The sequence below is a fragment of the Pristiophorus japonicus genome, unplaced genomic scaffold (assembly GCF_044704955.1).
Source record: "Pristiophorus japonicus isolate sPriJap1 unplaced genomic scaffold, sPriJap1.hap1 HAP1_SCAFFOLD_1881, whole genome shotgun sequence".
Lineage (NCBI taxonomy): Eukaryota > Metazoa > Chordata > Chondrichthyes > Pristiophoridae > Pristiophorus > Pristiophorus japonicus.
The window spans coordinates 13274-38867 of NW_027251570.1; the positions used below are offsets into that span (position 1 = coordinate 13274).

The window sequence follows — 25594 nt, forward strand, 5'->3', positions numbered from 1 at the left end:
AACTGTGATTTATTTCCCTAAATAATTTGCTCTTTACCTGATACCGTGCTACAAAATTCAAAGTTATGATGTTGGAAGCTTGTATTGAATACACATTAGGTAATGAATGTTCTTTGCTCTTGTAGATTTCTTTTACATGAAGATCTTGACCAATAACAAGGAGGAAAATGAGGCGGTTTGTGATGGAATTGCCGCTAATTGGGATTCGTTCGTCCACTTCATATCATGTGGTAAAGATCAACATTTTAAATTGACATAAAGCTTTTCCAATGATGTGTAAATTAGTATTGAATCATTGGGTTCTTTCCATGGTGTAAATTCAATCAGCTCACCATGTCTGTGCAATGCTAGCTCTTCAACTAGAGTTGTGTACGCTAATTGCATTTGGCTATCCTTTTTCTTATCCTTTTAAATCAGCACTTCTCTTTGCAATAGAATATATGCTTATCATCATCATAGGCAGTCCCTCGAAATGAGGATGACTTGCTTCCACGCCAAAAAAGGATGAGTTCACAGGTGTTTCTATGAAGGACCTGAACTACATCCTGAAGGGTGGAAGATGCCTGTGCATGAGAATATATGCTAATGTCTTAATGTTTGCAACTCCCATTCAGTCGGAAATGGCACGACACATAACAACCACCCAATGATTATTGTTGGAGTGTTATAATGTGCATTAGTCGACAAGCTCCCCGCTGGAGTGAAACTAAACTACAGAACCAGTGGGAACCTGTTCAACCTTCGCCATCTCCAGGCCAGGTCCAAGACCACCCCAACCTCTGTCGTCGACAACGCCTACGTCTGCGCACATAGAGGCTGACCTCCAGGACATAGTCGACATATTTACTGAAGCATACGAAAGCATGAGCCTTACGCTAAACATCAGCAAGACAAAGGTCTTCCACCAGCTTGTCCTTACCGCACATCACTGTCCCCCAGTCATCAAGATTCACGGCACGGCCCTGGACAACATGGACCACTTCCCATATCTCGGGAGCCTCTTATCAACAAGAGCAGGCATTGACGATGAGATCCAACACCGCCTCCAGTGCGCCAGCGCAGCCTTAGACCGCGTGAGGCAAAGAGTGTTTGAAGACCAGGCCTTCAGAACTGCCACCAAGCTCATGGTCTACAGGGCTGTAGTAATACCTGCCCTCCTGTATGGCTCAGAAACATGGACCATGTACAGTAGACACCTCAAGTCGCTGGAGAAATACCACCAACGATGTCTCCGCAAGATCCTACAAAATCCCATGGGAGGACAGATGCACCAACATTAGTGTCCTTGACCAGGCCAACATCCCCAGCATCGAAGCTCTGACCACACTTGATCAGCTCCGCTGGGCAGGCCACATAGTTCGCATGCCAGACACGAGACTCCTCCCAAAGCAAGCGCTCTACTCTGAACTCCTTCACAGCAAACGAGCCAAAGGTGGGCAGAGGAAATGTTACAAGGACACCCTCAAAGCCTCCTTGATAAATTGCAACATCCCCACTGACACCTGGGAGACCCTGGCCAAAGAACGCTCTAAGTGGAGGGAGCGCATCCGGGAGGGCGCTGAGCACCTCGAATCTCGTCGCCGACAGCGTGCAGAAATCAAGCGCAGGCAGCGGAAAGAGCGGCGGCAAACCAGTCCTACCCACCCCTTCATTCAACGACTATCTGTCCCATCTGTGACAGACTGTGGTTCTTGGGAGGCGGGAGTCGGGGGCAGTATCAGAGGCCAGCTGGTGCAGCTGCAGCAGGGTGAGAAAGCAAAAAGGAAGTAGAAGGAAATCGAAAGGTGACGTCACAGCCAAGGGGATAAGTGATTGGCTGGTGATTGGTAAGTAATTTTTCTTTTTCTTTTCTATATCAGTAAGTAACCTTTTAGCCTTGTTGCCAAATTAAGTTTATCTAGGGGTTAAGTCATGGCAGGAGAGCTCAGACATGTGTTATGCTCCTCCTGTACTATGTGGGAAGTCAGGGACGCTTCCAGTGTCCCTGACAACTAAGTGTGCGGGAAGTGCATCCGCCTGCAGCTCCTGACGGACCGCATTGCGGCACTGGAGCTGCGGGTGGATTTACTCTGGAGCATGCACGATGCTGAGAATGACGTGAATAGCACGTTTAGTGAGTTAGTCTTACCGCAGGAAAAGGGTACACAGCCAGATAGGGAATGGATGACCAACAGGAAGAGCAGTGCAAGGAAGGTAGTGCAGGGGTCCCCTGCGATCATCCCCCTGCAAAATAGATACACCGCTTTGGATACTGTTGAGGGGGATGACTCACCAGGGGAGGGCAGCAGCAGCCAAGTTCATGGCACCGTGGGTGGCTCTGCTGCACAGGAGGACAGGAAAAAGAGTAGGAGAGCTATAGTGATAGGGGATTCAATTGTAAGGGGAATAGATGGACGTTTCTGTGGCTGCAACCGAGACTCCAGGATGGTATGTTGCCAGCCTGGTGCAAGGGTTAAGGATGTCTCGGAGCGGGTGCAGGGCATTCTGAAAAGGGAGGGTGAACAGCCAGTTGTCGTGGTGCATATAGGTACCAGCGATATAGGTTTAAAAAAAAGGATGAGGTCCTACAAGACGAATTTAGGGAGCTAGGAGCTAAATTTAAAAAGTAGGACCTCAAAAGTAGTAATCTCAGGATTGCTACTTGTGTCACATGCTAGTCAGGATAGCTCAGATGAATACGTGACTTGAGGAGTAGTGCAGCAGGGAGGGATTCAAATTCCTGGGACATTGGAACCGGTTCTGGGGGAGGTGGGACCAGTACAAACCGGACGGTCTGCACCTGGGCAGGATCGGAACCAATGTCCGAGGGAGAGTGTTTGCTAGTGCTGTTGAGGAGGAGTTAAACTAATATGGCAGGGGGAATGGCAACCTATGCAGGGGGACAGAGGGAAGTAGAATGGGGGCAGAAGCAAAAGATAGAAAGAAGAAAAGTAAAAGTGGAGGGCAGAGAAACCCAAGGCAAAAATCAAAAAGGGCCACATTACAGCAAAATTCTAAAGGGGCAAAATGTGTTAGAAAGACGTTTCTGAAGGCTCTGTGCCTCAATGCGAGGAGTATTCGGAATAAGGTGGACGAATTAACTGCGCAGATAACAGTTAACGGGTATGATGTAATTGGCATCACGGAGACATGGCTCCAGAGTGACCAAGGCTGGGAACTCAACATCCAGGGGTATTCAACATTTAGGAAGGATAGACAGAAAGGAAAAGGAGGTGGGGTGGCATTGCTGGTTAAAAAGGAAATTAATGCAATAGTAAGAAAGGAAATTAGCTTGGATGATGTGGAATTGGTATGTGTGGAGCTGCGGAATACCAAGGGGCAGAAAACACGAGTGGGAGTTGTGTACAGGCCACCAAACATGTGTAGTAAGGTTGGGGACAGCATCAAACAAGAAATAAGGGATGCATGCAATAAAGGTACAGCAGTTATCATGGGTGACTTTAATCTACATATTGATTGGGCTAACCAAACTGGTAGCAATGCGGTGGAGGAGGATTTCCTGGAGTTCATTAGGGATGGTTTTCTAGACCAATATGTCGAGGAACCAACCAGGGAGCTGGCTATCCTAGATTGGGTGATGTGTAATGAGAAAGGACTAATTAACAATCTTGTTGTGCGAGACCCCTTGGGGAAGAGTGACCATAACATGGTAGAATTCTTTATTCGGATGGAGAGTGACACAGTTAATTCAGAAACTAGGGTCCTGAACTTGATGAAAGGTAACTTCGACGGTTTGAAGCGTGAATTGACTAGAATAGACTGGCAAATGATACTTAAAAGGTTGATGGTGGCTAGGCAATGGCAAACATTTAAAGATCACATGGATGAACTTCAGCAATTGTACATCCCTGTCTGGAGTAAAAATAAAACGGGGAAGGTAGCTTAACTGTGCCTAACAAGGGAAATTAAGGATAATGTTAAATCCAAGGACGAGGCATATAAATTGACCAGAAAAAGCAGCATACCTGAGGACTGGGAGAAATTTCGAATTCAGCAGAGGAGGACAAAGGGTTTAATTAAGAGGGAGAAAATAGAGTACGAGAAGAAACTTGCCGGGAACATAAAAACTGACTGCAAAAGCTTCTATAGATATATGAAGAGAAAAAGATTAGTGAAGACAAACGTAGGTCCCTTGCAGTCGGATTCAGGTGAATTTATAATGGGGAACAAAGAAATGGCAGACCAATTGAACAAATACTTTGGTTCTGTCTTCACGAAGGAAGACACAAATAATCTTCTGGAAGTACTAGGGGACCGAGGGTCTAGTGAGAAGAAGGAACTGAAGGATATCCTTATTAGGCGGGAAATTGTGTTAGGGAAATTGATGGGATTGAAGGCCGATACATCCCAGGTGCCTGATAGTCTGCATTCCAGAGTACTTAAGGAAGTGGTCCGAGAAATAGTGGATGCATTGGTGATCATTTTCCAACAGTCTTATCGACTCTGGATCAGTTCCTATGGACTGGAGGATAGCTAATGTAACACCACTTTTTAAAAAGGGAGGGAGAGAGAAAGTGGGTAATTATAGACCGGTTAGCCTGACCTCAGTGGTGGGGAAAATGTTGGAATCAATTATTAAGGATGAAATAGCAGCCCATTTGGAAAGCAGTGACATCATCGGTCCAAGTCAGCATGGATTTATGAAGGGGAAATCATGCTTAACAAATCTTCTGGAATTTTTTGAGGATGCAACTAGTAGAGTGGACAAGGGAGAACCAGTGGATGTGGTGTATTTGGACTTTCAAAGGCTTTTGACAAGGTCCCACACAAGAGATTGATGTGCAAAATCAAAGCACATGGTATTGGGGGTAATATACTGACGTGGATAGAGAACTGGTTGGCAGACAGGAAGCAGAGAGTCGGGATAAACGGGTCGTTTTCAGAATGGCAGGCGGTGACTAGTGGAGTGCCACAGGGCTTAGTGCTGGGACCCCAGCTCTTTACAATATACATCACTGATTTGGATGAAGGAATTGTGTAATATCTCCAAGTTTGCAGATGATACTAAACTGGGTGGTGGTGTGAGCTGTAAGGGAGACGCTAAGAGGCTGCAGGGTGACTTAGACAGGTTAGGTGAGTGGGCAAATGCATGGCAGACGCAGTATAATGTGGATAAATGTGAGGTTATCCACTTTGGGGGCAAAAACGCGAAAACAGAATATTATCTGAATGGTGACAGATTAGGAAAAGGGGCGGTGCAACGAGACCTGGGTGTCATGGTTGATCAGTCATTGAAAGTTGGCATACAGGTGCAGCAGGCGGTAAAGGCGGCAAATGATATGTTGGCCTTCATAGCTAGTGGATTTGAGTAATGGAGCAGGGAGGTCTTATTGCAGTTGTACAGGGCCTTGGTGAGGCCTCACCTGGAATATTGTGTTCAATTTTGGTCTCCTAATCTGAGGAAGGACGTTCTTGCTATTGAGGGAGTGCAGCGAAGGTTCACCAGACTGATTCCCGGGATGGCCGGACTGACATATGAGGAGAGACTGGATCAACTGGACCTTTATACATTGGAGTTTAGAAGGATGAGAGGGGACCTCATAGAAATATACAAGATTCTGATGGGACGGGACAGGTTAGATGTGGGTAGATTGTTCCCGATGTTGGGGAAGTCCAGAACCAGGGGACACAGTCTTAGGATAAGGGGTGGGCTATTTAGGACTGAGATGAGGAGAAACTTCTTCACTCAGAGAGTTGTTAATCTATGGAATTCCCTGCCGCAGAGAGTCATTGATGTCAGTTCATTGGATATATTCAAGAGGGAGTTAGATATGGCCCTAACGGCTAAGGGGATCAAGGGGTATGGAGAGAAAGCAGGAAAGGGGTACTGAGGTGAATGATCAGCCGTGACCTTATCGAATGGTGGTGCAGGCTTGAAGGGCCGAACGGCCTACTCCTGCACCTATTTTCTATGTTTGTATTGGACTGTACAGCCACTTAAGAACTCATGTTAAGAGTGGAAGCAAGTCTTCCTTGATTCCGAGGGACTGCCTATGATGATGATGATGTATATAATTGCAAGCTCTGATAGTTACAAATTTTATAACAATGTTTAGCTAGGATAAATAGTTCCTTGTGAGGCAAAGTCCCTTGCAATAAGCTTTGAGCTAATTGTTTGTTCTGTACTTTCAGTGCCTTCCGTGCTGTTGGTTCAGGGTTGCTCACAACAAGAGAAGAAATATAAACGGTATTTTCAACAGGAGGTACAGCACTCTCCCAGGTAAATTAACGTGCAGTTGCCTTGGAGCAAACGCGGATGGCACAGATATAGTTGGAATTTGGTGATAAGCTAGATTTGGATGAAGGAAGCCCTTCAGCCTGATTTCTCATCCTTCCAGAATACCAACTCTACCATCGTTCCATTATAGCATCCAGTTGTTTTCTTCAACTAGTTCAGTGTCTTGGCCTCAAATACAGTTTCAACTGTTGGTCACTCTCTATAAGGAAATGCTTTCTGATCGTGACAAAAATATGATTTATGCCCTTTTACGTGTATATTTCTTGTACATGTGTCTTTCAGAAATGAATCAGTTTTACAGCACAGAATAAGCCAAATGGTGGGAACACTGTTGTAAAATTTATTTCTGTAAATTGTTATTTGTAAATAGCTGCTTGTGATGCATGCTTTTTCTGGAGAATTCCACCAATTTGTGTTTAATTTAACTTTTCCTAATGGAGTGGAAGATGGAAGATGCCTGTGCGTGAGTTCTTTTAACGTGGGGTGGCTGTTGCACACCGGCTACCACACGGGCTTAGCTGAGCAAGGTCTTGGTCCAGTGGCAAGGGGGTCCAAGACGACTGGAGACCTGGCACTGCTGTATGGGCCTAATTGCCTACAGCGAGATGTTGGCCGAAAGCTCGGCGCTGAGTAGCGCCCTTGATGGTAGATGGTCCGAGGCTAGGCTGGGGCAGGCATTGGGAGGGTCAGTGGCGCACTGGGGTTCAGAGTGGGGGGTCACAGAGGGAGCTCACCTGCTGAACAACCATCATTTGCTACCATCCGGCAACTTTCCACCCTGAGCCACCCCCCTCCCACTGTCTAAATTTCCCCAAGCCCTAATAGACCCTAATAGGGGGTTTTAAACACTTAAACCTCTAAGCTGAACCCAACCCTGCGAATCCCACAAGATAGGGAATACCTCAGGCTTCCCACCACACCACCCATCAGTGACGACGACCGGGGTCCTTGATCCACGACGACGCCCGGTGAGCAGGTGAGCCTCCAATCAGGCGCCCGGGCCATCACTCCTCCAGCGGCGGCGGTCCTTCACTCCTCCAGAGGCGGTGATCCTTCACTCCTCCAGCGGCGGCGGTCCTTCACTCCTCCAGCGGCGATCCTTCACTCCTCCAGCGGCGGTCCTTCACTCCTCCAGCGGCGGCGGTCCTTCACTCCTCCAGCGGCGGCGGTCCTTCACTCCTCCAGCGGCGATCCTTCACTCCTCCAGCGGCGGTCCTTCACTCCTCCAGCGGCGGCGGTCCTTCACTCCTCCAGCGGCGGCGGTCCGTCACTCCTCCAGCGGCGGCGGACCTTCACTCCTCCAGCGGCGGCGGTCCGTCACTCCTCCAGCGGCGGCGGTCCGTCACTCCTCCAGCGGCGGCGGTCCGTCACTCCTCCAGCGGCGGCGATCCTTCACTCCTCCAGCGGCGGCGATCCTTCACTCCTCCAGAGGCGGCGGTCCTTCACTCCTCCAGCGGCGGCGATCCTTCACTCCTCCAGCGGCGGCGATCCTTCACTCCTCCAGCGGCGGCGATCCTTCACTCCTCCAGCGGCGGCGGTCCTTCACTCCTCCAGCGGCGGCGGTCCGTCACTCCTCCAGCGGCGGCGGTCCGTCACTCCTCCAGCGGCGGCGGTCCTTCACTCCTCCAGCGGCGGCGGTCCTTCACTCCTCCAGCGGCGGCGGTCCGTCACTCCTCCAGCGGCGGCGGTCCGTCACTCCTCCAGCGGCGGCGGTCCGTCACTCCTCCAGCGGCGGCGGTCCTTCACTCCTCCAGCGGCGGCGGTCCGTCACTCCTCCAGCGGCGGCGGGCCTTCACTCCTCCAGCGGCGGCGGTCCGTCACTCCTCCAGCGGCGGCGGTCCGTCACTCCTCCAGCGGCGGCGGTCCTTCACTCCTCCAGCGGCGGCGGTCCTTCACTCCTCCAGCGGCGGCGGTCCGTCACTCCTCCAGCGGCGGCGGTCCGTCACTCCTCCAGCGGCGGCGGTCCGTCACTCCTCCAGCGGCGGCGGTCCGTCACTCCTCCAGCGGCGGCGGTCCGTCACTCCTCCAGCGGCGGCGGTCCTTCACTCCTACAGCGGCGGCGGTCCGTCACTCCTCCAGCGGCGGCGGTCCGTCACTTCTCCAGCGGCGGCGGTCCGTCACTCCTCCAGCGGCGGCGGTCCTTCACTCCTCCAGCGGCGGCGGTCCTTCACTCCTCCAGCGGCGGCGGGCCTTCTCCTAATGGAGTAGAATGGTTAAGCTGCCTTTTACTGTACTTGTCAAGGATAATTAAAGCCTCTTTTTCTTACGATGAGTTTAGAGTTAATCATTGAGCATATTAATTCAGAAATATAAATTCTGGTTTCCATTGCTTTGCAGGTGATATTAAGTCATTGCGCACCATTATTAATCCAGACATCTCTAAGTAAGTATGGACTTATTCACAACTGCATGCATTGAAACAGTTAAAATAAATGTCTCTATAATTAACACAAATCTTTTGTGTATTTATAGGGAACCAAGCTTTGTTTGTAAATTATATATTTTAGCAATTTACTCAGGCACGACGTTATGAATTACATAGAATCATGGAATGATACAGCCTTGTGTACGGAGGAACACAACTAGTGCTGCTGCCATTTTTCATCACATAATGGCAGCTCTTTTACCTTTCTGCATGCCTGCTGATTTAATTGTGGCCCTATTTATTTCTCACTTGTCCATATAAGAATTGTTTACATTTCTTGAGGCAATACTGTTTTGAATTTCAGTGCAGTTATTCATGACCTATGCTTAAATTCCAGTTTTATTTACAACTTGTAGTTCATGGTGACCAGTTTATAGGTTTCTTTATCATTCAAATCTACAGAAAGGAACAATATTGTCATTCAATGACTGTCTAATAAACTGGTCACCATGAACCACAAGTTGTAAACAAAACTGAAATTTAAGCATAGGTCACAAATAACTGCACTGAGCTTCAAAACCGTGTTGCCTCAAAAGATTTAAGCAATTCTTATTTCCAGCCAAATATTTTTAAAGGTAATACCTTTTCAACAAAACTGTGTCTTTTATCCTTTAGAATACGGAACATTGGGATCATGGCTCATATCGATGCAGGAAAAACCACAACTACAGAGAGAATACTTTACTATGCAGGATACACCAGGGCACTTGGAGGTAAGGATACACTGGGGCTGAAATTGCCACTTTTTATAGCCTCTCTCTCTCTCTCTCTCTCTCTCTCCCTCTCTCTTTCTCCCTCTCTCTCGCCATCTCTCTCTCTCTCTCTCTCTCTCTCTCTCTCTCTCTCTCTCTCCCTCTCTCCCTCTCTCTCGTCATCTCTCTCTCTCTCTCGCCATCTCTCTCTCGCCATCTCTCTCTCTTTCTCTCTTTCTCTCTCTGCCTCTCTCTCTCTCGCCTTCTCTCTCTCTCACTCTCTCTCTCGCCTTCTCTCCCTCTTTCTCTCGCCTCCGGGGGGTGCTAACGGGGCATAATGGCATCTCCGGGGAAATTGTCCCAGAGGTTTCGGGGACGCTGTCCTGACAGCGTTGCGCCCGTGATTAGCACCCCGGTCCGGTGCACAACGGCGATGACATAATCGGCGTGCGCCTCCCTCTCTCTCGCCATCTCTCTCTCTTTCTCTCTTTCTCTCTCTGCCTCTCTCTCTCTCTCTCTCTCTCGCCTTCTCTCTCTCTCACTCTCTCACTCGCCTTCTCTCCCTCTTTCTCTCGCCTCCGGGGGGTGCTAACGGGGCATAATGGCATCTCCGGGGAAATTGTCCCAGAGGCTTCGGGGACGCTGTCCTGACAGCGTTGCGCCCTGTGATTAGCACCCCGGTCCGGTGCACAACGGCGATGACATAATCGGCGTGCGCACTGACCCCTCACAGCCCCACCCCGTGGGGGAGGCTGGCATGGGCGGATGTCAACACCAGCTTCATGGGTCACGAAGCTGGCGGACATCCGCCCCAGGGCACCCCTTAAAGTGGAGACCTTTAGCGGCCCGGGCCTCCATTTTAATTTGTCAGCTGACTCTTGCATCGGCGCAACAATGTTGCCCTCATGCCGACTGGCAGCCATCATGCAGCCCAGCACGCCATTTCGTGTGCCGGGCTGCTGGTCCGGCCGATTGCATCCCTGGTGGCCCAGTGGCGGCCACCAAAGAGCCTGCAGAGTGCGCAGACATCCCCTTTAATGGAAGGGGAGGGGTGTTATAGCGCGTTAGCGCCAGACGGATCATCCATGCGGCGCTGGCAGTTCAGCGCCACGCAGCTGCCCCGGGAGCGCCCCTCCAAGGAAATGGAGCACCGGAGATAGCGTTCCACTTCCTTTGAGGGGAGCACGGCCCAATTACGCGTCAGGGGTGGGACTTCCGGGCCAGGCGATAAAAGTCCCGGCCTCAGAAGGCTACTGCCCCTAATTAGGGTCAGGGGCAATTTCGCCCCCACTCACTTTTGCTGAAGCCTCATCTCGTTGTGACACAATCTAATGCGTATGTTGAGAAATTCATTGACAATAAGCAACATGAACATTTCTTAGCCCGCATCTCCAAAAATATAAAATCTGAAATGTAATGCTGATCCTGTACACTCGATTGTGTGTTATTCGCTCACATGTGCTGGCTGTTTAGTTAACTGAATTTCTATTTTGCTGATGGATGGTATGTGATTTATGTTTAATATCTCTGGTGTATTGACCTTGGATCTTGTTTCTGTGTTTGAAAAAAAAATCACCTCAAGAGACAATTTTAAGGAAATTGGCAAAGGAACCAGAGGTGACATGAGGGGGAGAAAAAAAATCTCACAGCAAGCTGTTATGATCTAGAATGCGCTGCCTGAAAGGGTGGTGGAAGCAGATTCAATAGTAACTTTCAAAAGGGAATTGGATAAATACTTGAAGGGCGAAAATTTTGCAGGGATATGGCAAACGAGCAGGGGAGTAGCACTAGTTGGCACAGCACGGTGGGCCAACTGGCATCCTTCTGTGCTGTATCATTCTATGATTCTAATAGTTTTATGTGCCGCGTGTTAGGTAGGTCGATGAAACAATTCCTGCATGTGTGCTTTAAAGTTTACTGAGTGACGAAATTAACTGTTGTATTGAATATGTACCATAAATAAATGTAATTATGAATAATTTATACTGATAATTCACTAATCAAAAAAGCTGATACTAATTCCTAATCATCAACCATTGATTATCATTTTATTAAGTTTATAGTTTAATCAAGTAAATAATCCTTTAGCGTAGATGTTGACTGTATAGTGGTTGTTTTCTGTGATGACATTGCTTCCTACTTGTGCGCTTGCGCTTACACACGCACGCATACACACACACCCCTATCTGTTGCACTTGGGGATTATAACCCCCTCAATTAATTTATTGATGTAATCGTTCCTGAGTTTCACCTGTTCTCTATGTTCCCCCTATTGTAAAATGTTCCATCTACTGCCTCGCCAAGAACCAATGAAACCTGCCTGTAGAAGAGCAGTTGAGGCAAAAAATTTGGCAAGTGGGGAACTCTGGAAAGTATTTCACAAGTTTGATCCTTAGGATCCTGTAATATCCTGTTACCACCCACTAGAAAGACCATTGTGAAAAAGGTGGTCTTACCTGGCTCTTGAGCGGACAGTAGGAACAATGGCGCAGATCGGTCCAGAGCAGTACATCCCAGGTTAGATATAAATGCTGCATCAATATTAGACCCTCAGAAAAAGTTGATACATTGAAGGTAAAATGCTCCGTTGAAGGGCCGGTGTTGGGTAGAAAGCAGACATGAGCTCCCAATTACAGTAAAGGCTCCATGGACTTGTGTTATAAGGGTCTTGACACAAGTGCATACAGAAAAGATTTAGTGACACCATGTGAGTCTACAGAGGTTATGATCTCTGAAATGTGAAAGTATATAGGCAATAATAAAATCCTGTAAGTTTATATGTGCCAGGATGTGATCCTGACAACATTAGCTCAAATACAGAAGATGCAAATATATATATATTCGAGTGCAGAACTTGATTGAATAACATGTAACGTTAGGGATGGGGTTCGGCGATCTGTTGCCGAAGAAACTGTACACTCAAATGCCAACCATAATGTCTGGCCTCCAAGTTCTGGAACTATCTGTCATTCAAAGCCACCCGTCCTGGATTGGTCCTAAATGACGTGATGTCAGGACCCATTTAAAAAGTCGCATCATAACTGTACGGCAAGATAGTTATCACACTGCACTACATTTAAAGGACATTTGTATGTTTCTCAGCACATACCCCTCATTATCTAAAAGTTAGATACTGACCAAGAGTGGTTCAAAAATTTATCTGTATTGAATTGTACAACATTCAAAAGTGACAGAACAGTCGAACATGTCAAGCAAAATATTTAACAGTATTTCAAAAAACAGTACATTTAGCATCAAAAGGAAACATCTTAAAGACCAACAACATGAACAATATATACAAACATCACCAACAGCCCCCCCCCCCCCCCCCCCCCGGCGATGTGAGGCCCATTGTCCTCTCCATGGGTTGCCCATCCCCACGCCGACCCGCACTGCTGCCCCTCACCATGTTGGCTCCATCATGTGGTGCAGCAGTGCTGTCGTGTTCGTCGGGGAAAGAATGGAGGTGGTGGGATGGAAGACGCTGGCATTTCTGGATCCACTGGTTCTGTCGGCATCGCTGGTATGGCATCAGGGGGTTCCATGCCATAGCCCGAGACCATCGATTGCCACATGGCATCGACAGAGTCAACAGTTTGCTCCACCGCACTGATCAGCAGTGACATACTGTTGGTATGCAGCTCTGCAAATGCGGCGATGTTGGCAGCTATCCCAGCCATGGCCTGGAGGAGGTCTCGACCTAGGTCGACGCTCGTTCTCGACAGCTGAACCATTTCCTGCTTTGCTTCCACCCGTTTTACATCATCATCTCCTTGCTACATCAACCTGGGTGCGACTTGGTGGCTTTAACAGCACGGGTGCTGCGCTTCACAACGCTTGATCCCACTTCCTCCAACTCGAAGCCCAAAAACTCGGACCCCGATACGAATGTTGGGCACACAGGTGGCACACATGTCAAGAGGATGGAGTCCTCCTCTTCCACCTCCTCGAGCTCAAGAGGGACAAACACTGGGCCTTCTCCCGGCTCTTCCTCCTGGTCTTCGTCTCTGTGACTGGCAGAGTTGGACGCGGGGGCTATGGGGGATCTTGAGTGGGGAGGGGGTGGGGCGAAAAGAGCTGCTGTGGCGAGCTCCTGATGAGGTCGAGGTGGATGGTGTTGGTGTTGCACGTGCGTGCCAGAGGTGGATGGGGTGCCTAAGTCGGTGCTCTCTGATTCATCATCTGCAAGTACAATACAACATTTCAGTGTTTAGCAGCGGGGAGGGGGGGTTGGTTGGTAATGCTGTCACAAGTACTGTGACGTATCACATTCTTATTTCAAGGACTACCGTGGCTACATCACCACACACTAAATGGCCGACAGACAGTACATTAAATGCATTTGACATCACATTACATGACCTTGCATGACATGAGCGTAACACAGACCAGAGATTCGGATAAACTTACCACGCTGTAGCACAGGATTGGCATCACCATGTGTGGTGGCACGGGTGCTCACCCACCATCGCCAAGGCACGCTCCTCGATGTCAGTCACCTCGATGACATCTGGTGGACCCCCTCCTGTACCACACTGCTTTGAGGCGTTGGCTGTTCTTTTCTTCTGCAGAAATAAAAGTTGCAAGCTTTAACGGGTTTACACACACACCACACATCTTTACTTACTCTTGCTGATGCTACCATATCGTTCCATCTCTTCTGCTCCATCACGAACCATGGTGCCCACTGCAGACACGGCCTCCCCAATCTCCCGCCAAATGCGTTTATATTGGGGCGGGGCTTGTTTGCCACGGGTGGGTGAGGTCTCTAACGGCAGCTTTTCTACCACTCATGAGAGGTTTTCAAGGTGGATGGCTGATGATTCTGTTGCCTCTCTCTAAATCATTTCCCTCTGTAACTGTCAGGTGCAAGTCGTAACGAGATTTTATGCGCATGTGCAGCTGAGCCATCAGCCCCAATTGCAGGAAAAGTGAGGCAAAAAAAAAATGACAAAAAAAATCCAAATCTTGCACATGCTCAGTACATGGCCTCCGATGTTTCCCGAGTCGACAGGCCTACACCTACCGCTGCTGGCCACTGCCTGCCGCTCCCGCCGACAAAGCCGAGATGAAACTCATGGCCAGTCGACCCCAGCAATAGCGGCCGGTAAAAAATCTCGCACCGTCTGGGGACTGCCGAAAAACGGGCGGAACTAAGGTTTGACCAAACTTGGGCCCTTAATCTTTACATAGTTTTGATGAATATGTTCTTTGCTTCCTTTTTGTGTAAACTGTTTGAAATGCTTTGGCGGGAGATTGGGGAGGCCGTGTCCACAGTGGGCACCATGGTTCGTGATGAAGACTACTGCAGAAGAGATGGAATGATGTGGTAGCGTCAGCAAGAGACGTGCTTCTAGGCTTTTGCTAATGTTGCATTGTAAACAGATGTGAGGATGTGCAGAGTCCATCAGGTGACTCATCCTCCATTTTACTAATGTCTGTTCACAGCATCTCCCCATTTGTAGTACGATTACATTTAGAAAGTTAATTAGTTTGGATTTGGATGTAAATTCACAGCCTGCCAAGTGTCCTCGTCCAGGCTAACATCCCCACTGCGGACACGGCCTCCCCAATCTCCCGCCAAAGGATTTCAGACAGTTTACACAAAAAGGAAGCAAAGAACATATTCATCAAAACTATTTAAAGATTAAGGGCCCAAGTTTGGTTAAACCTTAGTTCCGCCCGTTTTTCGGCAGTCCCCAGACGGTGCGAGATTTTTTACCGGCCGCTATCGCTGGGGTCGACTGGCCATGAGTTTCATCTCGGCTTTGTCGGCGGGAGCGGCAGGCAGTGGCCAGCAGCGGTAGGTGTAGGCCTGTCGACTCGGGAAACATCGGAGGCCATGTACTGAGCATGTGCAAGATTTGGATTTTTTTGTCATTTTTTTTTGCCTGATGACCTCACTTTTCCTGCAATCCCCAGCATTGAAGCATTGACCACACTCGGATCAGCTTCGCTGGGCAGGCCACATGGTTCGCATGCCAGACACGAGACTCCTTAAGCAAATGCTTTATGCGGAGCTCCTTCACAACAAACGAGCCAAAGGTGGGCCGCGGAAACGTTACAAGGACACCCTCAAAGCCTCCCTGGTAAAGTGCAGCATCTCTTTTGTAGTACAATTAAATTTAGAAAGTTAATTAGTTTGGATTTTGATGTAAATTCGTAACCTGCCAATCCTGTCACAGTGTACTGCAGCAATGATCCATCTAATACATCTAATTATAGGGTTTTTAAAAGGAACTCTTTATGGAGTCATGGATAACAGTTCCTATTGCATATGCTGTAATGTAATTGTGAATTGGGCTCCATTTATGAAAATACTGCAGTGCAGAATCTTCTTTTTTTTTACTTAGATGTTGATGACGGGGACACTGTGACTGATTTCATGGCACAGGAGCGTGAACGTGGGATTACCATCCAGTCAGCTGCTGTCACTTTCGACTGGAAAACCCATCGGGTCAATTTGATAGATACACCAGGTAGGCAACCCGGGACACTCGATTTCATATCATTGGGTCACTGGTTCCGTTAAAAAAAAAAATTCTTTTTTTATTCATGTAGATTAATGGACAGTACTTTTGCAAAATACGGATAAATTGTCATTCAGACTGTTTTAAACAGACGCAAGTACTAGGTTTGTGCATTTGAAATACCTTCAACTCCAATAGCTACATACCCAATTGAGACACACGTCTCATATGAGCAGACCATTGTATTCAACCTCTTCCCATTCATTTCTATTGTACGATTGATCCAAGCATAACACTGAGCACAAAGTCCTGCTTCAACCATAAAGTTCTCTGGAATCTTCATTATAATCGACCCACAGCCAAAGTTTCACATGGAGAAGACTTTTGGGTAATATATGTTTTTGATGATTAATTTCTGTTTTTGTTTAATCAAAATTAAATGGACTGTGGAAAATAGACATAAACTAGTCATGTTTATCGGCAGCTCTTAGAAATCTTCATCTGAATATGTGATATTTTTGCGAAACTTAATTGTGTAAAGAATTTCCTGAGGGGTTTCCCAATTTTCACCTTTAACTTCAGTGGAAGATTGGTATAAACAACCTTTTATGCCATTTCTCTGCGGTTCCACTAATCTTCTGTTGAAGTGTTGGTGTGAGTTTGAGAGAAACAGTATGGAATTTACTGGCACATGAGCTCATCAGAATTCGCCCACAGTAAAAGCTGCGCTTTGTTTCTTGGGAGAATATCGAGAAATAAACCCTTTTTAATTCGTACACTTTTCACATTTTAGTTTAATATTCAATGAGAAGCAAAAACAGTTTTTGAAGATGTCTGCTTTTGTGACATGTAATTGAGCAGTATTTTAAAAGCTGGAGTAAACACTGAGGAAAATTAAACATTCATCTGTAAGCGTTTATGCCGTCAAATGTATTTCTGAAAGTGAAGGCACTTGTAAGATAGAATTGCAGTTTTATGTAAGATGATTTTAAGTGGGCACTACCTTCAAGAGCAAGACATCTGAAGATTTTTTTGGGGGGAGGGGTAATGAGGTGGGAGAAATTTTATTTTGGTCATGACAATGTCACATACATAAACCTGACAAGTATTAACTCATTGATTTTAAAATGGAGCCTATTTCAATGCGTCACTGAAAGACACACTTCAATAGTGACTACACTTCAAAAAGTACCTAATTGTGGAGTGCTTTGGAACAACCTGCAGTTGTGAATGTACAATAGACAGGTATATGACATGCTTGCTAATTATAAATGTCTGAACTGAAGCTGACTGAAATGTAAATATTTTGGGTAAAAAAGGAATCATTCCCTTTGCAGGATGCAAATGATTCTGTTCAATCTCCCTCACTTAAAAATACCCGAGAAGAGGCCCAAATTTCCCCAGGAGTTGTTCCGGTTTTTTTTGAGCAACTTGATTTTTCTGGAGTATCTTTTGAATTGCAATTCTGGTCATTTAATTTGCGCTAGTGTAAGTGAGTTAGTTAGTTTGTTTTTAGTTTTTTTTTCAAAAGGAGACGTGCCCAGCCACTTACGCCTGTTTTGGCCATTTAAGTGAGTTTGGCCAGCAAATAGTTGCTCCAAACTAACTTAGTCCAGCATATGTTGCCACTTCTGTCCGCACAGAAAAACCTTACCTAGAGTTAAGGAATCGGCGCAAGTAACTGCATTTAAAGCACCACCAAGCACCAAACAAAGCAAAAAAAGTAATAAGCATTTAATAAAAAATAAAAAACTGAAGTAAATAATTAAATTAACAAATAAAGAACTGAAGTAAATCCTACCTTCAACTAAACTCGGCAGCGGCTGGCCGTGCGGGAATCCCTTCGGCCTGGGATAAGGGAGGGAGAACGCGACATCTGAACGGGGGTGGGGTGGGGGAGGCTCAACACGACAGGCTGTGGGGTTGGGGTGGTGGGTGGTGAACGCGGCATCTTAACGGGGGGGAGGGGGGATTTTTTGAGATAGAGACACACGCACGAAATGTATTCGATTTGGTCAACAAAATAATGCCTCGAACAGATATTAGATTGGTGCCAGCAGCTGTTGGTTGTTTGCCTTGGTTCGTTCAAAGTTTGCTTTTCTGGCCTCAGCCAACTTGGTAATTCAGCTCGAGCCTGGTCCCCATCTGCCTCGCCCCCTCTTGGCCTGTTCCTTCGCTTTCACACACTGCATGAAGCCGTCCCTGCTCTCTGAATGCTTCATGTGCCCCACACGCACATTAACCCTGTTGCCGAGCATCTCCTGCCTTTGACTTGCTGGTTGACAATAATGCCTTCGGCAAGTTATGCTGTAAAGATCCCAATTGTCATAAAATATTCAAGATACTTTAAATCAAAGCGTACGTCCACACATAGGCACAGCCACTGAAATAATGCTGCGAGGGTCATTGGGGGCCTGCTCACATGAACGCGGCATCGAGGGAGCCCATTGAGCCAGGGCTAGGGGTGGCGTGCTTCAGGCCCCTCCCACACAGCCTACAGAGATTCGGGCTGCGAGGAGCTGCTGCACATGCACGCACACTCTAGTGCGCATGTGCAAAGGTCCCGACACTGGCTCCGCCCTCCACGCATTCTGCTGCGCTGTACCAAGGGCCTGGATCGACCGGACTGCGGGGAGAATACGAAGGTAAATAATAGGTGCCGTTTCTGTTCTAAAAAGTCGTCGCACCACATGGGGGTGCGCCATTCTAACCCTGGGGGCAAACTTGAGCCCATATAGTGGAACCTCCATTATCTGCCTACTGGTGGATAATGGAAACTGGTAATCGAGACTTCACAGCAATATCTTAGACATGGAAACAAACTCAAATATAATACAAATAACTATAAAATTAATCGTTCCCAGGATGTGAGGTTAATTTGGATTGCAGATAATGGAGATTGCAGTGTAAACGCACATGTTAAGGATTTGTACCTCATGAATAGAGTGGCCAGTTTGAGAAAGTGATAAAGAAATACACGATGCAGAAAGGGTCTAGTGGGTTCAGTTGATGCTTTTTTATAAATAAACAAATTGTAATGTGCACAATTATGCAGGATATCATTTTCCCCCTCCCCCCACCTCAATTAACTTTCTTTTGCTCAGTGAATCATGTTCTATGCACCTAAACTAAATTTCATTTTGTCAGGTCACGTGGATTTCACGGTTGAAGTTGAACGCTCTTTACGAGTACTTGATGGAGCAGTGGCAGTGTTTGATGCTTCAGCTGGTGTGGAGGTGAGCAATATTTTCTTAAAAAGCAAGTTTCACCTTTCTAAAAGTCAAGCAGTCAAATAATTATTAGTTTCCGGACCTTGTTTGCTTGTCTTGATTTTCAATTTTTCACTCCCATCTTGAAAGCAACAGTTCATGTTGTTGTACTCTTCCATGGAAGCTGGCAGTCATTGTACCTTGCCCGAGTGGCTATGCGTAAGGCTCAACAGTAAGGTCAGCAGACTGTTTCACTGTATACAAGCTCGACTTTCCGCTCAGCAGACAGTCAGCAATAACAACAGCTTGTATTTATATAGCGCCTTTAATGTGGTAAAACGTCCCAAGGCGCTTCACAGGAGTGTTATAAGACAAAACAAATAAATTTGACACCAAGCTACATAAGAATAAATTTAAGGCAGATGACCAAAAGCTTGGTTAAAGAGGTAAGTTTTAAGGAGCATCTTAAAGGAGGAAAGAGAGGCGGAGAGGTTTAGGGAAGGAGTTCCAGAGCTTAGGTCCCAGGCAGTTGAAGGAACGGCCACCACTGGTTGAGCAATTATAATCAGGGATGCTCAAGAGGGCAGAATTCGAGGAGCGCAGATATCTCGGCGGACTGTGAGGCTGAAAGAGATTACAGAGATAAGGAGGGGCAAGGCTATGGAGGGATTTGTAAACCAGAATGAGAACTGCAGATACTTTCCAGCAAGGCTCAATAGCTAGCATTCGGATTATCTCTGGGCACTGAGGGTAATTGTTACAGCACTGCCACCATTCTGGTTGATATCCACTAGCCGAGCACAGAGCAGTTATCAAACCTGATTGGTTCCTAGTTGGTATAGTTGATTCCTGAAATTATGTTGTGGGATACCAGCTGACAAATCCTTAACATGATCCTGTAAAATTCCCCTCTCCACTCTTTTAGTGAAGTTGCTGACTTAAATTAAAACAAATGGACGAACTCAACTTTCTTTCTGTTACCCTTTTGAGCATTGGTCAACATAATTGGGCGAACTAATATTGGAATTGTCTGAGCCAGATACTGAGTTGAGCTTGGCACAGAGGTGTACCAAACTGGAACCATTGGTTCAGCCCAGAGATTCAGTAACACCACTGAGTTCCTGATTGCTGCTGTGTTCCTGTGGGAAAATCAGCAAGTGGATGCTAGATGCTGCCCACTGGGAAGAGCGGAGAATTAGTTGGAGAATCATCCTTCTGCCTGTGCCACCGGCATTCTAGTGGGCAGTTTCAGAGGCAAAGAGCTGGGGACATCCCTGCCATCCTTGCTCATGAATGACCATTTAGGAAAAGCAGGCAAATTGCTTATTTATAAAAAAGAGGAGTATTGCTCCCTCTTGCACACAAAACACACAGAGAATAAACAAATTTAATTAGCATCAAATTGCATTTTCCTTGGACTCTTTAAGAACATAAGAAATAGGAACAGGAGTAGGCCATACGGTCCCTCGAGCCTGCTCCACCATACAATAAGATCATGGCTGATCTGATCATGGACTCAGCTCCACTTCCCCGCCCGCTCTCCATAACCCATTATCCCCTTATCATTTAAGAAACTGTCTATTTCTGTCTTAAATTTATTCAATGTCCCAGCTTCCACAGCTCTCTGAGGCAGCGAATTCCACAGATTTACAACCCTCTGAGAGAAGAAATTTCTCCTCATCTGTTTTAAATGGGCGGTCTCTTATTCTAAGATCATGCCCTCTTGTTCTAGTCTCCCCCATCAGTGGAAACATCTTCTCTGCATCCACCTTGTCAAGCCCCCTCATAATCTTATATGTTTCGATAAGATCACCTCTCATTCTTCTGAATTCCAATCTTTGACTCAGTGATTGCTGCAAAATGTGACTGCTATCACATTGATCATTTTCTCTCAGAGCAGATGACTGATTTGAAAACCTACTATAAAATCTAGTGTCACAATAGCTGCTTACGCTCCATGGAAGCTGCTTTTTATGTTGCTCTTTTTTTGTTTTACCAAAACATTTACAATAAAAAGCAACCAAAAATCCCGTCAGGTCTACAGTGATAAAAGTCATTTCAGCAGCCGCATTGCAACTACCTGCCATTACAAATTGCAAGATTTGGAAAGTCTCTGCGCAGGACACCATCCCATCAGAAGGGCTAAACGTTTCCATGCCTTTGCGTGTAGTTAATCAGCCTGGACGTCTCGCAAGTTTTATTTTCACAGCCTTGATGGGCGCATGCTGGGCGGTGGAGGAGCTCACAATCTTGGTGATGGGAGTCTCATTCCCTGTGGCATTCTCTTTGGGCAGCCAATGGCCAGATTTTGTTAGATCACTGAGGAAAACAATTTTTTTTTTGTAATGTGTTGTCAACCTAAGCATACCTGGGAAAAGCGCTGTATTTCTTTAATTGCTAGGATTCTCCAATCTTAGCTATTAAACTAGCTAACAAATAAAACGTACCTATGCAATTGCATTGTAAAGTTTGTATGTATAGTTGTTTGAATACTGTAAATACTAAAGCTGGCTGACAACTTCACTCTTAAGCAACATCTTTGGCTGTGTACCCCCATGTTATGTATTTATGATTAGCTTAAAACGTAATTGAGTAAATGTAGTAATTATCCAGTTTCAACCTACTGGTGTACTTCTACTGTGTAACTATAATCAAATAGATATCAAGGATATACGAGCTCCTATTATCCACATCTCTATCAAAGGGAGACCTTTCACATTAACTGTATTGCACCTTAAGCAAGGTCTTTCCAGGTCTTTCCTTAACACATTCTAGTGCCATTTGTGTTTTAGGCACAAACCCTGACAGTGTGGCGACAGGCGGACAAACATCATGTTCCTCGTATATGCTTCTTAAACAAGATGGATAAACCCAGCGCCAGGTAAAATACTCAGCATCCACAGTAAGAAGTTGATGTATTTTTTTTCCTTATTTATTTTCATAATGGGTTTCAGTGCATGGGAGAAAAGAACATGTTCCTCTTTTGGTACTCAGTCTTAGTATCCAACACTCTCAGAGAGATTTATCACAGACAGGATATAAATCAAAATAGCCTCTTACCTGTTGCAACAACACGCCTCAGCCCCAACCTTAAAGTATTAAACGACTAGGAAGTACCTGGACCAAATGGATACACATTAAAATCCTCAATGAATTGAGGAAAATAAAGGAAGCTCAGGTCATTTTTTTAAATACAAGGTTATGCATATGGACCGGAGGATTTAAAAAAAAAAAGAGACCCGAATGGGGGATTATAAACTAGTTAGTCTAATATTAGCACTGGGAAAAATACTCGAGCATCATATGGGATACAATTAAGATTCACTGAAACGGCATTTGAGAAGTAGTCGCTATAGAGTTTTAGAAGCTAAGGGTTGATTTTTGTGGCTCTTGCATTCCTAGGGTGCAAGGTTCAGTAAAAAGAGGTGGTTATCCACATTATCAGGCCTGCGCTCCATTAATACTGCAGAAGGCGCAGTCTGACCAGCATTTAAATGAAGCAGGAGACGACATTCCCAGCACCCCTTCTAATTTCCCGGTGGCAACACTTGCTGGGCATCCAAGTGCAGAAATGCACTGTAAAAGCTGGTGCTGTGGGCTGAACTAGAGCCCCCGCTGACTGGAGGGTCTGCAGCAGTACTGGGAGCAGACTGAAGATTTGAAGGTAGGCCACAGTTTGTTTTTTTGGCCCCTTCCATCCTGTCCCACGTGCTGCTCCTGTTTAATGACCTGGATGAGGGGACCCAAGAAAAGAACCCTAATATGTCCTGTCTTAAACGTAGAATTATATGACGCAGAAAGAGGCCGTTCGGCCCATTGTGCTGGTACCGGCTCTTTGAAAGAGCTATCCAATTAGTCCCACTCCCCTGCTCTTTCCCCATAGCACTGCAAAATGTTCCTTTTTAAGTATATATCCACGTCCCTTTTGAAAGTTACTATTGAATCTGCTTCCACTGCCTTTTCAGGCAATGCATTCCAGATCATAATAACTCACTGAGTAAAATATTTTCTCCTCTTCTCCCCAGGGCATTTTTTGGCAATTATCTTACAGCTGTGTCCTCTGATCGATCTTCCTGTCAGTGGAAGCAGTTTCTCCCTATATCAAATCCCCTCCTAATTGTGAACACTCTGTCTATTAAATCTTCCCTTAACTTTCTTTGCTCTAAGAAGAACAATCCCAGTTTCTCTGTTATATATGTGGATTTGTATTTACTCTGTACAGCCACCAGAGGGCTCATCCCCTGGAATACCAAGTGATCTCATAATTCCTTGGGAGCACAGGTATTTAAGGAGGCTTCACAGGTTGGAGTGGCACTCTGGAGACCTGCAATAAAAGATTACGGTCGCACTTTACTTTGAGCTCACAGTGTTCAGTCTGACTCTTTCTCCATACACTACAACTGGCGACGAGATACAGATAGCAAACCCAAAGATTCAGAGAACAGTGGGCATCCTGGAGAAATTCTCGGAGGGAGATGATTGGGAAACTTTTGCGTAGCGACTCGACCAATACTTCGTGGCCAACGAGCTAGATGGGGAAGAGAGCACTGCCAAATCCTCCTCACCGTCTGTGGGGCACCAACGTATGGTCTCATAAAGAATCTGCTCACTCCAGCGAAACCCACGGAGAAATTATATGACGATTTGTGCACACTGGTCCGAGAGCATTTGAACCCGAAGGAAAGCGTTCTGATGGCGAGGTACCGGTTTTATACCTACAAAAGGTCTGAAGGCCAGGAAGTGGCGAGTTATGTCGCCAAGCTAAGACGCCCTGCAGGACATTGCGAATTTGGATCGCATGCTCAGAGACTTTTTTGTACTTGGCATTGGCCATGAAACCATACTTCGCAAACTTTCGACTGTAGAGACCCCAACCTTGAGTAAGGCCATAGCGATAGCCCAGATGTTCATTGCCACCAGTGACAATACGAAGCAAATCTCTCAGCGCACAAGTGCTGCTACAAGTACTGTGAACAAAGTGATGTTGTTTTCGAATTGTAACGTACAGGGCAGGTCACACGTACCTGCAGCTACACGTCCGCAGATGTCTGAGTCCACCATCAAGGGTGACGAATGCAAGGCCATTAACACCTTGTTGGCGTTGCGGGGACGATCATCGTTTCCATGCATGCCGATTCAAAGAGTACGTTTGCAAGGGCTGTGGTACAATGGAACACCTCCAACGAGCGTGCAGGCGAGCTGCAAAGCCTTTTAAACCTGCAAACCACCATGTTGCAGAGGAGGACAGATTCACGGAGGATCATGACGAGCCAGAGCCTCGGATCGAGGAGGCAGAGGTACATGGGATGCACACAATCACGAATTGTCCCCCGATAATGCTGAATGTTAAACTAAATGGACTCTCGGTGTCAATGGAGCTGGACACGGGCGCGAGCCAGTTCATCATGGGCAAAAAGACTTTCGAAAGGTTGTGGTGCAACAAGTCTTAACTCCAGTTCGCACGAAACTAAGAACTTACACAAAAGAACTGATTTCTGTAATCGGTAGTGCTACCATAAAGGTCTCCTACGATGGAGCGATGCACAAGCTACCACTCTGGGTGGTACCGGGCGATGGTCCCACGCTGCTCGGCAGGAGCTGGCTGGGAAAGATACGCTGGAACTGGGATGATGTCCGAGCGCTATCGCCCACTGATGACACTTCGTGTGCCCAGGTCTTAAACATATTTCCTTCGCTGTTTGAACCAGGCATCAGGAAATTCCAAGGAGCAAAAGTGCAGATCCACCTAATTCCGGGGGCACGACCCATCCATCCCAAGGCGAGAGCAGTACTGTACATGATGAGAGAAAGGGTAGAGATCGAGCTTGACCGGCTGCAAAGAGAGGGCATCATTTCCCCAATCGAGTTTAACGAGTGGGCCAGTCCTATCGTCCCAGTCCTCAAGGGAGACGGCACCGTCAGAATCTGTGGCGATTACAAAGTAACTATCAATCGTTTCTCCCTGCAGGACCAATACCCACTATCAAAGGCCGACGACCTCTTTGCAACGCTGGCGGGAGGAAAGACGTTCACGAAGCTGGATCTGACTTCAGCCTAAATGACACAGGAACTGGAGGAATCATCGAAGGCCCTCACCTGCATCAACACGCACAACGGTCTTTTTGTTTATAACAGATGCCCATTTGGAATCCGATCGGCGGCGGCTATATTCCAGAGAAACATGGAAAGCTTACTGAAGTCGGTCCCGCACATCATGCTCTTCCAGGACGACATCTTGGTCACAGGTCGGAACACAGTCGAGCATCTGCAGAACCTGGAGGAGGTTCTTAGTCGACTCAACTGCGTGGGGCTCAGATTAAAACGCTCAAAGTGCGTTTTCGTGGCACCTGAAGTGGAGTTCCTGGGAAGGAGGATTGCGGCGGACGGCATCAGGCCCACAAACGCGAAGACGGAGGCAATCGAGAACGCACCGAGGCCACAGAACGTTTCTGGGACTCCTGAACTACTTTGGTAACTTCTCACCGGGTCTCAGCACACTGTTAGAACCACTACATGTCTTACTACGAAAAGGGGACAAATGGGTTTGGGACAAAAGCCAA

General features: G+C 46.8%; 1 protein-coding gene across 3 annotated transcripts; it reads left to right on the forward strand.

The window, feature by feature from the left end:
- Nucleotides 1-129: 129 nt before the first annotated feature.
- On the forward strand, nt 130-25594 carry LOC139243794 (ribosome-releasing factor 2, mitochondrial-like). Of its 3 annotated transcripts, none has more exons than XM_070870866.1 (8): nt 130-230; nt 6133-6220; nt 8576-8621; nt 9279-9376; nt 15709-15834; nt 18973-19061; nt 21827-21915; nt 25003-25594. In XM_070870866.1, the coding sequence occupies exons 1-8, from the start codon at nt 168-170 to the stop codon at nt 25079-25081; spliced, it is 678 nt and encodes a 225-aa protein (XP_070726967.1). In that variant the 5' UTR covers nt 130-167; the 3' UTR covers nt 25082-25594. The 3 variants fall into 3 exon arrangements, with proteins under 3 accessions (XP_070726967.1, XP_070726965.1, XP_070726966.1); XM_070870864.1 differs by lacking the exon at nt 25003-25594 and adding an exon at nt 23060-24216; XM_070870865.1 differs by lacking the exons at nt 6133-6220; nt 25003-25594 and adding an exon at nt 23060-24216.